The following is a 14,494-nucleotide window of genomic DNA, read 5'->3' as shown; positions in this document are numbered from 1 at the left end:
CCTCTCAGAGCCTGAGTTTCCCAGTGTATCAGAGATATATAGATATGCAATCTCCAAAGACTCCATACAACTACTTCAGGCTGTGGTCCTGAGAACACTCACCTTGTGACCTGAAATAATGTCTGAGAATGGAAAAGTGTACTGGCTTTGCTTCCTGGTGGATGGAATTACCATCTGGACACCCACTAGCCCTCTTGTCCCAGGCCAGTGTGGCAGGGAGTGAAAATGGGAGTGTGAACATGTCAGTGCATGAGCTAGCTGCTCAGGGAAAGGAAGTGGCAGGCAAGGAAGCTAGAAGATGAGAACAGGAAAAGTCACTGGAAAAGAGGAGGTGTGAGAGCCCCAGAGAGAGTAAGGGCTTGGGAACAAGACAGACCCAGGTTGAAATCCCATGGGGTTAAGAGCTCACGGAAATGACTTTCACCTGACCTTCAGCTCTCTTTTATTTAAAAAAAAAAAGTTTGAAAATCTCTGGTCCCCTGGGTTGTTGTGAGGGTTAAGCGAGGTCGTATATTAATCATCCCCATACTGACCCTACTGTATGGTCGATGTGCCCCGCACTAGCCTGGAACCTCCATGAGATTCCCAGCGTCTAGCACAGCGCCTAGCACAACGGCTGGTGCTCAGCGCAGGTGTGGAATCCAAGGAGGCGGCTTCGATTCCCGCTCTGCCACCCTGGACATGGGCTGTCTCTCCGAGCACCCAGCGCCCAAGTGCATAAATTGGTAACGTAGTGCAGCCGGTGGGGGCCACGGGCAGAGACGTGCTCCGGGTAGGCTTCCCGGGGCTGCTCCCTCCTCCGGATCTGCGGGTTGCCCCCCGCCCCGGGCTCGGGCGTCGGCTCCCGGCCGCCTCTCCACTCCCACCACTCCTTGGCCCTCCTCCTCCCTCCCTCCCTCCCTCTCCCTGCTCCTTCTCCCCTCCTGCCGAGCCCTGTCCGCGTACCTGGTCGCCTGTCTCGGTCCTCGGGGACTCTCTCTAACCGCTGCATCTCCGCGCCCCTCGCGGGGTTTTTCTCGGTCTCTGCCTCAATCCCTGACTCTCTGCTTATCTCTGCCTCTCTCTCTGTCTCTTTCTCGGGCTCGGTTCTGTCTCCGTCCATCTCTCGCTCGCCCGGCCGCCCGTGCCCTCTCTCGCCGGCCGTCTGGTGGCTCGCGGTGGTGGCGGGCCCGGCGCGGGGCGCGATGAGCGGCGCCTGCACGACCTACGTGAGCGCCGAGCAGGAGGTGGTGCGCGGCTTCAGCTGCCCGCGGCCGGGGGGCGAGGCGGCCGCCGTCTTCTGCTGCGGCTTCCGCGACCACAAGTACTGCTGCGATGACCCGCACAGCTTCTTCCCCTACGAGCACAGCTACATGTGGTGGCTCAGGTACCGGCCCGGCCCTAACCCCACCCAGAGTCCCACTCGAGTCTTAGCCCCCTTGCCCCATCCTCGGCCCAAATGCGTGCTAAACCCTCAATCCTCATACCCACCCCGTCAGGGCCAACCCCCACCCAGCCTGTATCCCTTCAGGCCCAATACTGACCTTTGCTCTCACCCTGTCTCCAACCCAGCTCCCTGTGCAGATGCTCCTCAGCTCCATCCCCCTATCCTAACCCAACAATTATTAAGGTCCATCTTGAACCACCCGCCCCAGCTCCACCCTGGAAAACCTTCACTTCAGCCCCACCCCAAACATCCTCATCCACCACCCTCAGCCCGACCTCAAATTACACAATAACCCTCACCCTAACAGCAAACTCCCACCTTGCAAAGGTTCACCAGATACCCAAACTCCTCCCTTATCCAAGTGCTGACCAGGGTCCCCTTCATAATATCATCTACCGCATCCCTGACCTTACCCACTCCCCAATACTGATCTCTATCACCAGCCCTAACCTCCTCCCTCCTCAGATCCTCCCTGCAACCCAACCTCAGCTCTCCTCCCCCACCCTGACTCCAAACATTACCTAGACCTACAGTCAAACCTCACCTGGAGCCTTAATACCTCATCTGATGCTACACCCCAACTCAGCCTCAGCCTCTGCCCAACCTCAACTCTTTTCTCCCCCCTCATATTTAGTCATTCTTTCAATCATCACCCCTTCCTGAGCACTTGGCCAGGCCCTGTGGTAAGTTCTGGGATGTACCCCACTCCCAAGCCAAAGCAGAAACCAAGGATTCCAAGTTGCCTCCAAGTTTATCATGAGATAATGACAATGCCATAGCAGGAGCCAGATCAGCGTAATTTGGGTGAATCCCTATCCACAGGACCTCAGTTTCCCCACTAGTTCAGGGAAGGAGGTGGTTAGACCAGTGCTGGCATTCCTGGAACTTGTGGGGGGCTGAGAGGGCAAGCGATCTCATAATTTCTCTGGGTCCCTAAAGGCCTCACCCAGAAAATAGGACCTGATCCTGAGGCTGCACTGGGAAACAGGCATCGACAAAAATGGAGTGGGCCATCTCAGTAGACAGTGATCTTCCTGTCCCCGGAGGTATGTGACCAGCAGCTGCATGCTCTCTGGGCAGGAAAGGACAGTCTGCCTCTAAAACCTCTCTGAGCCTCTGTCCTTTCATCAAATGGGGAGGATGATTTCTGACTAGGGCAAGGACCAAATGAGATCAAGAGGTAATATCAACTTGGCATATACCACTAACAATTACAGTTATTGCTTTTCTAGACTGCTCAGTCTGTAACTCCAAAGGATTTTCAGATGGCCAGGTTTTCAGATCCTGCACATTCAGCTGCTGTCACCTGGGGAATTATATTATTCTCTGTTCATCCATATTTTCATTCATTCAATATAGCCTTTGTTTTGTGCCAGAGGCTATGCTAGGTACTAGAGACACAAAATCAATTATTCCCTCTCTGAGAAACTCACAGTCCATTCAAAGAGATACAACATGCATCTGAAGTATAACAATGGAGTATCTGTTGAAGAACCACTGTGTACTTAGCACTGAGCTGAGTGCTGAAATATGATAGTGCTGACCTCCCTTTGAAGTATGGAAACAGTGTGGAGCCTTGGGGCTAGTTAGAACCCTGTCCTAACGTTGGCTCTGTCACTTATTAACCACGTAAACTTGGGCAAATTATCTCTGAGTCTCTTTTGTCATCTTTAGAATGGCAGTAATGATACCTGTCTTATGGAATTGTTGTGAAGATTAAGTGAAATAATGCATGTGAAAGTGACTAGTGCATATAGTAGGTGCTCAATGAAAGGGAGTTCCCTTTCCCTGGTTTGTCAGTGGGGAAATTGAAACTCAGTATGAAAGTGAATTGTCCAAGATTTTCCAGCAATGGTATACTGAGATTTAAAGAACATTACCTAGCACCATCCAAAAGCTAGATGCATTCACACATCTGCAACCCTGGCATATCTTCTCTCCATTTTACAGATGAGAAAACTTAAAAGAGGTTAATTTTCTATCTGAGAGTGCCCCAGTGAGAGGAAGTGGCACAGCTGGGATGAAAACTCAGGCCTGTCTGGTCCCAAGTCCAGGCTTGACCTGCTGGACAACTAGCTTACTATAACCTACTCTACTAAGATCACTTGAAAAACTACTCACTGAACCTCTGCTGTCTTCTGAGCACTATGCTAGCCCCTGGGGGAACAGAGATAAGTAAATCCCTCAGCACCCAGCCAGGACCCCATCCTTCCACTACCACCCCTATCCCTACACACCTCTTATGGTCCCTCTACCTTGCCTTGGACCCTCTTGAGGTATGGAGTGCTTTACTGCCTCAGACAATGAGGTAGAGGGTTGGATGGGGTGACCTCTGAGGTTACATCACATGTCAGTGTGCTTCCATTCTGTGACCCCAAGGGAAGCTGAAAGGTTCTAACCTGCAGGGCTGACTCTTCCTAGGCTTGGATATAAGTGGTTCATAAACATCACAGACAGTTGCCAAGTGGAGGAGGGGAACCAGGGTCCTCAACACATCTAGGTGATCAGTGTCCTCCAAACCCTGAAACAACCCTCCTAGTATGTTTCTGTCAGAGCCCCACCACTGCAGAGTGGAGACCTTGTTTTGTGCTGGACTCCATTTGGCCCTGTTCATGAAAGCTAGCCCTTATAAACATAAAAACCTGCAGGTAAACACTGTTTCCTTGGATAGTGCTCAAGAAGAATTGCTGTCTTTAAAAGCATGTCTCAGGAAATGAAGACTCCCTGTGGAGAAGCAGCTGGTGCTATCACACATCTGATCCACTTTCCAGACACCTTCTATCAGTAGTTCTGTTTTTCATCAGGATGTGAGCAAAAAGGCAGCAGCCTTGCTGGAGGGCAGACCTGGCAGCCAGGCACTACCTCTATCTCATTTAATCTTTATGGACACCTGATGAGATAAGAGCTTTTATGAATGAAGAAAATGAAGATCAAAAGGTAAAGAATTTTTCAGCTTATATGTTCAAACTTAGAACTGCCTGACTCAAAATCCCTAACAAATGTTAGACCACCCCTCCAGTCCTTTCCTGGAAGTCACAGTGGATTATCTATCTTTCAGTCATAGAGCTGGGAAATCCTGGAAGGCTAGCAGCTCTTTAATCCTATTTCCCACGCTGGGCAGGAATCTCTAATCTCTGAAAGGTGTACTCATCCAGGTGTTCTGTGCAAACCTATCCAATAATAGGAAACTTGCCACCTCTTGAGGCAGTACACATAGGACAACGCTGATCATTTAAAGTTCATCTCATACTAAGAACAGATTTTCCCTGTTGGGCCCTCCCCTGTTGTTTCCAGCTCTGTTCTTGGAAGCTGGTTCCTCTGTCTCCAGACAGACCATCAGAGACACTGCCCACTCCCTGACTAACTGATGATCTGGACTATATCCCCCTAGTCGTCTCACCCACTCCTCAAAGGATCCTACTTTTTGAGGGCCCTTTCCTTCCAGGTGTCCCTTGTGAAGGGTGGGGCCCCAACCTAAGCACAAGTCTCCCAGGTAACAGCCTTATAAACAGTAAGGATATCTCAAAAAAGAAAATAATACTTCACTAAAACACTTACAAGAACTAAAAAGTACTACATACTCAATGTGGAAAATGTGGAAAGGAGAGGAGAAACAAAAAAAGGAAAGAGATCATGGGCGATCCAGTATGCTAGCTTGGGTTCCCCAGAAGATGAGGATTTGAGGGCAAGTAGTTTATATGACAAGCGATCCTAGAAAACACTAGTAGAGGGTGGGGGAGTGAGACAGGAAAGGGAAGGAGCTAACTAACAATGGTGTGTTACCAAGCAAGTCACCACTGAGGGTCCCCAGAGCTCAAACCTGCTGAACTCTGCTAGCCAGTGTAGAACATACACCTCAGAGTCATCTCACCAGAGGGCCAGGAAGCTGGGGATTCACATACCAGTTTCTGTCAGCCATTGGCTGTGTGCTAGTGGGAGAAGAGAGGCATTAATTTTCCTGCATTTCTGACCTAAACAATGTGCAGAGACTGTTCTAGCCCCAAGAAATTCCGGGGAAGAAGATACAGATGCTGGCATTTGAAACCCTGGTCAGAATATTCCACAATTCTAAGACCTAATGGGACACAGACAGGACATCTACAGCCTCTGGTACACCCAGAGACAGCCTGTTACCGTTAGCATTTTAGTGTATTTCCACCCAACCTTACCCATGCTGTGTTATGTATGTATATGTTATGTTTATTTATTAAAGTTAGGGTTACGCTATATATATAGTAATGTGTCCTGCTTTTTTCACTTAGCAGCTCATTAGAATGTATCCTTGATCTTAAATATTATTTGAAAACATGTTTTTAATGGCTCTATACTATTACATCGCAGGAGTATCCAATAATTTATTTAGCCATTGGAAAACAGACTCTCCAAAGCTCTAAGGTGTTTCTGTTTGGCGTAAATTAACCATCAGTTAGTTGGGAGTGAAATGGCAGAAATGGCAAGGGCAGGAATCTGGGGTTGGGGTCAGGGTTGAGGGGTGGGCAGAAAAGCTGTAGGAATCAAAGGCAGAAAAGTCACGCAAACAAACCTGGTGCTACCTATCTCCTACTGTTAGGAGAACATCCCACAGTGTCTGACACAAAGCAGCTACTCAATAATTACTAACTGCCTACTACGTGCCAGCACCTGTACAAGGAGAGAATAAAGCCAGTTAAACATGGTCTGAGTCTGCCTTCAAGGAACACACGAGGAATATGTTGAATACCTATTATGTGCCAAGAATATTATACAGATCATTCATCCTCACTACCACCTGTGTGGTGCTATGTTTTGATCATTCTCAAGTTTCAGACAAAGAAGCTGAGGCTCAGAGGTTAAATAATTTCATCAAGATCTCACATCAAATTAGTTAACAGACCTGGGTCCTAAACCAGGAAGGTCTGTAAGAGTTCCAAAGCTCTTTGCTCTTTCCTTACCATGCTGGCTGCCTGACCCAGTGGGGAACCCTAGAGGCCCTGAGTAAGGTGTCTGGCTGGGTTAGCCTAGCACGGGAGAAGAAAGGAGAGAGAAAGATGACCAGGGAAAACACTGAGGAGGAGACATTTGAAATGGGCCTTCAAGGACAGGAAAAATTCTGATGTGGGGAGAGGATGGTAGAGATCACGTGAAACGGGAAAGACAGTGGCCTCGAGAAAAGGCCAGGAGGTAGTTATCTGGAGACCGGGTGACGATGACTGAGGCCTGACCTGGGGCAGAGGCAGTGAGGTTGGAGACAGAGGGACCAGCAGCAGGGAGTGTTGTAGACGTGGAGTCCACACTAGAGTGATGACCCGCTAGAGGCTGGGTCAGAAATTACCTTGAGGCTGGAAGGACAGCTGGTGTTTAAGGCCCACCATATGTCTTGATTTTTAAGAAACAGCAGTGTGGGGAGGGCTCTTTAAGATCATCTCCAGCTTCCCCAGGTGGAAGCAGGTTGAGGAAAGGAGAGGAGAAGAGAGGGAACACACATGGAGTCCCAGCTACCTGGTGGCACGGAGCCATGTCAAGTCATGTATGTGGTGAGTACCTGCCACATAGTTGATGCTCTTTCCTGTGCTTAGACCCAGAAAGCCTGCTTAGGGCAAGTAGAGACAGAACAGAAGTTCAAGTCGGCTGATTCCTCTAACTCCTACAATACTTCTCCTACAACATGCTGCTTCCCAAGTCCTTTTCTGACCCTGTTCCCTTACGGTCTTCTCTCCCCAGTATTGGCGCTCTTGTGGGCCTGTCCATAGCAGCCGTGGTCCTCCTGGCCTTCATTGTCACCGCCTGTGTGCTCTGTTACCTGTTCATCAGCTCAAAACCCCACACAAAGTTGGACCCAGGCTTAAGCTTACAAACTACAGGTAAGAAAGAGGTCACATGATTTCCTTTTATTCAGCAGGCTAGCACCCTTGCAGAGGGGAGATATTTAGTAATGATGTTTGGAACATTTGCCTCATGAGTGTTCCTGGAATATTCAGAAGCAGGAGCACGTTTCTCAGGAAGTTCACGACATGAACATTTCTATCCCAAACTCTTCATGTGCTCATTCAAAATAATTCAATATAGTCAGCATTCTATTTGTTACATGAAGATGTTATTAAATATCCTACAATACAGAGGACAGCACCCTGCATAGAGAATGATCTGACCCAGAATGTCAATAGTGCTGATGCTGAGAAACCCTAGAATAGAAAGAGTCCAGAAACAGATTGATTTAAATGGGGTAACATTAATAAAATGTTTAATTTTAAAAATAAGGGAAATGTTGGCAAATTTGCCTACATCAAATACAAAAAGATATCAAATACAAATAATACAAAAGACACCATACATAAAGGTAAAAAAACCAGTAGTGGACTGCAAAGATATTAGAAATACAAATACATACACACAGTCAATCCTCATTATTCACAGATTCCATATTTGTGAATTCGCCTACTTGATAGAATTAATTTGTAACCTCAAAAATCAATACCTGCAGTGTTTTTAGGTCATCTGCAGATATGGATGTGCACAGAGCAACAAAAAATGTGAGCTGCCTTGTCACACACATTCCCAGCTGAGGCTGAACAAGGCCATGCTCTGCCTCCTTATTGCAGCTCTTATATTGTAAACAAGTGTCCTTTCCGTGGTATATTTAGTGCCATGTTTTTGCATTTTTATGATTTATGTTGGTGATTTCACTGTTGAAAATGACGCCCAAATTTAGTGCTGAAATGCTGCCTAGTAGTCCTTAGTACAAGAAGGCTGTCATGCGCCTTATGTAGAAAGTACATTTTTAGATAAACTTTGTTCAGGCAAGAGTTATAGTGCTGTTGGCCATGAGTTGAATGTTAATGAATTAACAGTGTATGTTAAATAAGGTGTCTTTAATAAGAAACACGCAGAGAATGAAGTTATGTAACGATCAGCTGACAAAAATGTTGTAGCGAGAGAGTCACAGGAACCTGACTTTGTACTTCTCCTAGGTGCAATGATTCAGTATTCGCTAATTCAGTGTTCGTGGCAACTTTATAGAACATAACTACTACAAATAATGAGAATTTACTATCATATATAAAATAGAGACAGGATTGATATCCAGAATATATAGGCACATCTTTGAACAAATGAGAAAAACATAATCCTCTGGACGATACAAATGCCCAACACTCATGAAAAGATGCTCAACTTACTAATAATCAGGAGAATGCAATTTAAGAACGACATACCTTTTTTTAAAAAAAAAAAACAATTACATTGGCAAAAGTCCAAAAACAGATCACATTAATAGTGAGAAGTTTGGGTGGAAGGAATGGATTCTCTCTCAGATACTGCTGGTAAGAGCATAAGTCTACAACCACTTTGTAGAGCAATTTGGCGATACCTATTTAAACTAAAAATGTATATACCCTATAACTCAGCAATTCCACTTCTAATTATCTGCCCTAGAGATATTGTTGCACTTGGAGAGGACTTGTAAAGATGGATACCGTGACAGCTGGTCACTGGAAACAAACTAAATGCCCATCAGTAGAGGAATAATGAAATATGATACTGCACTTAATAGGAATGAACTAGCTTTAAAGAGACCATATCATTTGCTCTTCACAATAACCAGGAAGAGTATAGATCTTATTAGTATCCATTTTACAGATGAAGAAACTGAGGCCTAAGGTGCCTACTGAGTAAGTGACAGAGCCAAATCCACTTCCACCTTCCTTCTTCTCCCTATCCCTGTGCTGAGAAAGGGAAGTTCCTACTATATGCTAGACACTGTTTGAAACTTTACATGCACTAACCTCATCTAATTTTCCCAACTGCCTCAGTGAGGTAGGTGTTACTATCACCCATTTTACAGATGTGAAAACCAGATCTCAGAGAGGCGCACAATTTGTAAACTGCAGAGCAGGAACTCAAATCTGTATTTTTCTGCCTCCAAAGTCCTACTATTTCTCCTTCACCAGGCCGGGTCTGTGGGTGCACCTGCTTGTGCTCTGCTCTCCTCGTCTCTCCCCACCCCAGCCCTGCAGCCGTTCTAACTCAAGGGAACACAGTTCATCTGCTGGCCCTGTGCATGCAAAGTATCCTCCTGCTTTCCACTGCCCAGCCACCAGCTGTATTATTCAGTCAACAGGGTTTGAGACAATTTCTTGCTTTTTGCTTCTTATTTTTAGGATGGAAAATGCATTTCCTGACTCTTTATTAAATGATAGCTTTCAGTTCTCTCTGCCTTTTGCCTAAACTCAGCTCTGAGTTCCCCTTTCTTCTTCATTTAGTGCTATCCTCTCCTTCCTGTGAACCCACAGCCTCAACCCAGGAGCCTCTTGTCCCTCTTGCACCTGAGACAGTTTATAGGCCCACTCTCTTACATTCATCAGAGCTTTCCTTTTGACACAGACTTTCATATGTTTGTCTCTCTCTCCAGTAGGACATGCAGAGAGATCATCAACCCCATTTTACAGGAGAGGAAACCAAGGCTCAGCCAAGGGAAGTGAACTGGCCAAGTCTACACAGCTAGTGAGCATGTGCTGCTAGGATGTTAACCCCCATCTCCCAACTAGGTCTAAAGCCTAGACCATGGCACTGCACCTTCAGTCCTGATCTCTGAGTCTGGGGGCAAGGGGCAGTGGGGAGTGCCTTGGCAAGAGCAGAGTGGAAATCGTACAGAGTTCCTGCTAACAGGCTCCTTCTGCTGCCCAGGCTTTCTGTACTGTCCCATCACCCTACCCCATCCCATCCTCCAAACTTGGGACGCCACGAAGACCATAACTTTCTTGCTCTGGTACTTTGTGAGGAACTTGGTGAGAAGGCCGACCAAGTTCCTGCTTTTGTGCTAGGCACTACACTATAGCCTTTAAACATATTATCCCATTTAACCTGTTCAACTACCCTACCAGGTGGTTATTATCAATCCTATTTTGCAGATGAGATGAATAAGTATGGAGTTGATATTTCAACCTAAGTACGTTTAATAAGAGATTAAAAAATGAGGGAAATTAAAGACGAAACTTCTCATCCTCTTCTGAAAAGTGTTGATGGGGAGATGGTTAATCAGCCATTCTCACTGACTCATAGGGTTCCTAGAAATCAAGTCTGATGTTCTCATTGTATAGATGGGGAGCTGAGGCCCAGAAAGGGACAGTTATGTGTCCACAGTCATCCAGCCAATTGGCCAAGCCTTTGCCTCCTGGGCCAGAGATCCTTCCTTGCGGCGGCCCCTCTCATCTTCCAGGAAGGGTTCCATTTCCTCAGCCCCCACTGCTTTTTAATTAACTGCACTTGGGGAGGTGGTAGCTATGACCCAACAAGCCTTAGTGATGAGTCAGTCTTGACTCATCTCCAATGTGAGAACTGCTTTCCTAGCTGTTCATGACAGGCTAAGACCTCAGGCAATGGGGCGACTGGCCAAAAGATTCCTGGAGAAAGGTGAGAAGGCACAACCCTGGGCTGGGATGTCAGAGAACCTGGCTCTAATCCTGGCTTTGTCACTCTCATTGTGTGGCCTTAGGCAAGTCACTTATCTCTGGGCCTCAATTTACTCTGTAAAATGTGTACAGTAATACCAAGAAAGCTGTAAAAACTAGGGGTGATGCCTACATAGGAGCTAATTAATCTCTGATACATGGTAGGGCTTTTAACATTTTTTTTATTATAAGGCATTTGGATTTTTACATATTAGTCTCCTCAAAGAGTCTGTTAATATCTCAAAGATGGGAACCATGTCTTAAATGCTTTTGTATCCCAGCACCTAGCATAGTTCCTCACCTATACTAAGGCTATGCTTGCCCTGTGGAAAGAGTCTAAGCTTTGGAATCAAGCAGAATGGAAAGTGTATCCTGGATGCCATATGTAATAGCTGTGTCAATGTTGACTTTCTCTGTCCAGGCCTCAGTTACTTATCTATAACGTGGAATAATAACACCCACTTCAGAGCGTTGTTGGGAGACTCAGATAAGATTGTTGTACCAGCACGTTTTAGCCAGACGTGAATCTTCTTATTGTAACTTGAAATTTGAACTTTTTGTACTTGCCTTTAGGCTTTCTCCTCTCCCACGTGCCTCTTGGCTAGCACCTTTATAAGATGGAATCCCTTGCTCCAGGCTTCAGGCACCACTGAGAGACTTTAATAACTTTCATTACATATTAGTCAGAGGAAGAGGCAGAAATATGTGTATTCAAGAGGTGGACCACTGACTATTCTGCTGGTTTCCCTAGAAGACTAGGATTGTAGAATGGAAGGCCCTGGGATACACATGTGAGGGAATCCCTGGGATCTGGGGAAGAGAATCATGTGCAAAAGACATGATGGGTCCACAAGTTCCGTATGAAGCAACACTGTGATGTGTCTGCCAAAAAAAAAAAAATGGTGAGTAGAATCTCAGGTTACATTAACAGAATTATACAGAGTCTGGGGAGCAAGAGAATGATGGCCTTTCTTTACTCCCAATTGAATGGAATACAGCAGCCATCACATCTCAGAGGTAACATTTTAGCATCCACCCCACAGGTTCCCAAATTGATTAGGATCTGTAGTTTAGTTAGTCGTACTGTATCCATGTCAGTCTCCTAGTGTTGAAATTATTCCATGGTTGTGTAAGATGTGATCATCGGGAAAAGCGAGGTGAAGGGAACAGCAGAACTCTCTGTACCATTTTTGTAACTTCTTGTGAGTCAATTTATTTAAAAATAGAAAGTACAAAACAAAACAAAAAAGGAAATGTATTGGCTCTGTAGGTGAGAAGTCCAAAAGTAGAGTGAGCTAGAAGGAATGGTTTGAACAGAAGCTCACAATGTCCTCAGACTTGTGGCTCCATCCTCTGAGATTCTCTAAGCTCTGCCGTCTATCTTGTATTGGCTTTCTCCTCAGACTGATTTTCACCATAGTAGTAAGCTGGCTGCCAGCAGTCCCTGGGACTGTGTGCTTTTTGTTCCCACCTAGCCAGGAAGAGAAAGAAGCCTGAGCTCTATTCTGCTTGGACCGCCTCAAGTCATGTGCCCTAAACCAACACTGTATCCACGGAAATGCTGTGCACTGCTTGCCCATCCCTGTAGCAAAGGAACAGAATAATCTGATGGGCTCAGATTAATAGGCCCCACTCTTGGAGCTGGGATGGGGCCCATCCCACCCAAATATAATTGCTATTACTGGGTGAGAAGAGGTGGAATGGGTATTGTGTAGCCAACTCCTATGTCCAATACAACTTCCTTCTTGAAATTCTCTCTTCCCTTGGTTTCAGAGGCACCATTTTTCCTGGGTATCTTCCATCAATGGGTCTTAAAGCATAGGAGTTTTCTGAATAAAAAAGGTATAAAATGTCATTCCAAGCAGAAGCATCCAGAGACCCATTTAGGGAACAGTGAAATTTTGATGTAGTAAAACACAGAGTAGCTGAGGAAAGTGCAGTAGTAACAAAGCTAAAGAGAAGGAATGGGGCCGGTTTATGAAGAACCTTGAATACCACCTCAAGAATCACAGGTAGTGGGAAGACATTGACGGCTTTTGAAAAAGAACAGTACATGGACTCACTTGACCTTAGAAAGATCTCTCTGGCTACAGCCTGGAAGATGGACTGGAGGGGACCCAGCTGGAGGCTGTTCCAGAGGTCTGGGCAGGAAAAAATGAGAGCCTGACCTAGTGTGGTGGCCTGGAGGATGGAGGGAATGGGTGGATACAGCAGATGGTGATTTGGTGGAATCAACAGGACCTGTTGAATTGCTTGACTTTGGAAAGGGGTTGAGGGAGAAGGTGTGAGAGTTGACTCACATTTCTGCCTTGATCACTTATCTAAAAAGGCAGGAATGCTCAATTGTGCCAAATGCTCCCAATAAGTCACGGGAGACAAGGATTCATAAGTGACCATGGGATTTAGTGACAAAAAGTTTTAAGTTCTGTTGGGGAGGCAGAAACCAAGTAAGCTGCAGAAGCAGAAGTCATGAATGGGAAGTGGGAAATAATAAGGCCAAGTGAGCTTCCTATTCAGCTCAGATATACAAGAGGAGGAGAGGATGAAGTAGTAGATGAAGACTCAAGGAATCTATTCTTAAAGCAGAGAATAATATATTTCTGATAAAATTTCCAGCATTTCCCTGTAGGCTAGCTGTGTAGTAAGCCTGTATCCTCATTTATGAAATGATTTTTAATAGTACCTACTGCATAGATTTATGGTGAAGGTGCAGTCTTCATATTCCTAACAATTGTTTATTGTCTATCTTCCCTACTAAAATTTAAGTTCATGAGAAATGCTGACAGCTCCTAGTTCATGATATGGTATACTGTTGATGAATATTTGTTAAATGAATGATGCATTTAAGACTCTGAGCACAGTCCTGCCCAAGGTAAGCACTCAGGGAAGTTAGCCAGTGTATGTGATCCTGATGGAGAGGAAGGGCTACAGGAGGAAGCCCCATGCCCTCGGCTTGCTGTTTTCCAGACCCCGAGGAGGTACCCCCTGACTGCCAAAGTGGGAATATGGGCATTTCTATGGAGGTGCCAGGAGTGAGCCCTCTCGGGCAGACTCACCCTTTCCTGAACCGATGGCTGGACTGCAATGAAGAGCAGGCTGTGGACCCCAAACACCTCCTCCAGCACTGCTTCATGGCTGCAGTGACTGCCAGTGACATTCCAGGCAGCCCTGAGGAGGCTCCTGTCCCCAGTCTAGACCCAGCCCCATGACATCCAATAAATGTCTCTACACTATCCTCTTCTGGAGTTTCTTTTTGGTAAAAGGTGGGGGTGGGGATAACCAAAGGGACTTTGGAGCCTAGCAGGATAAATGAGGGCTTTTCCTAGCAAACCCACTCAGGTCCCGCTGTGGACCCAGCTATAGTGCTCTGCCTGGCCTACTGTGGGCCAAAGGGAGTTTAGACACGGGTCCCCAGTGAAATGGTCATAACAGCTCTATGCAACCAGGAAGAAGCTCAGGGCCTGTGGAGACGCAGAGGAGCCCCTCACCTAACAACCTGGAGAGTCAGAGAATTCTGACTTGGTCTTCCTGCCACAGAGCTGATGTACTTAGGAAACCCAGGGAAGATGACCAGCACCCAGAGGCAGGTGACTCCTGCCTCTCCAGCAGCTCTGCGCCACTCCTGGAGTGAGCCCCTTCCAAG

The 14,494-nt window shown here is 46.3% G+C and overlaps 1 protein-coding gene across 1 annotated transcript; it reads left to right on the top strand.

Annotated features, from left to right (window-relative positions):
• The first annotated feature begins 1,184 nt into the window (after positions 1-1,184).
• Positions 1,185-14,084, top strand: SHISAL2A (shisa like 2A). Its single transcript, XM_006200571.4, has 3 exons — positions 1,185-1,366; positions 7,127-7,266; positions 13,819-14,084. The coding sequence occupies exons 1-3, from the start codon at positions 1,185-1,187 to the stop codon at positions 14,058-14,060; spliced, it is 564 nt and encodes a 187-aa protein (XP_006200633.1). The 3' UTR covers positions 14,061-14,084.
• Positions 14,085-14,494: the final 410 nt, after the last annotated feature.

This window comes from Vicugna pacos, chromosome 13 (genome assembly GCF_048564905.1).
Source record: "Vicugna pacos chromosome 13, VicPac4, whole genome shotgun sequence".
Classification (NCBI taxonomy): Eukaryota; Metazoa; Chordata; class Mammalia; order Artiodactyla; family Camelidae; genus Vicugna; species Vicugna pacos.
This window is presented reverse-complemented; position numbering and strand designations above follow the sequence as displayed.

Coding starts and splice junctions, on each gene's coding strand:
- SHISAL2A (XM_006200571.4), top strand. CDS start 1,185: ATGAGCGGCGCCTGCACGACCTACGTGAGCGCCGAGCAGGAGGTGGTG. Junction 1,367..7,126: donor AGCTACATGTGGTGGCTCAG/GTACCGGCCCGG, acceptor TTCTCTCCCCAG/TATTGGCGCTCTTGTGGGCC. Junction 7,267..13,818: donor CTTAAGCTTACAAACTACAG/GTAAGAAAGAGG, acceptor GCTGTTTTCCAG/ACCCCGAGGAGGTACCCCCT.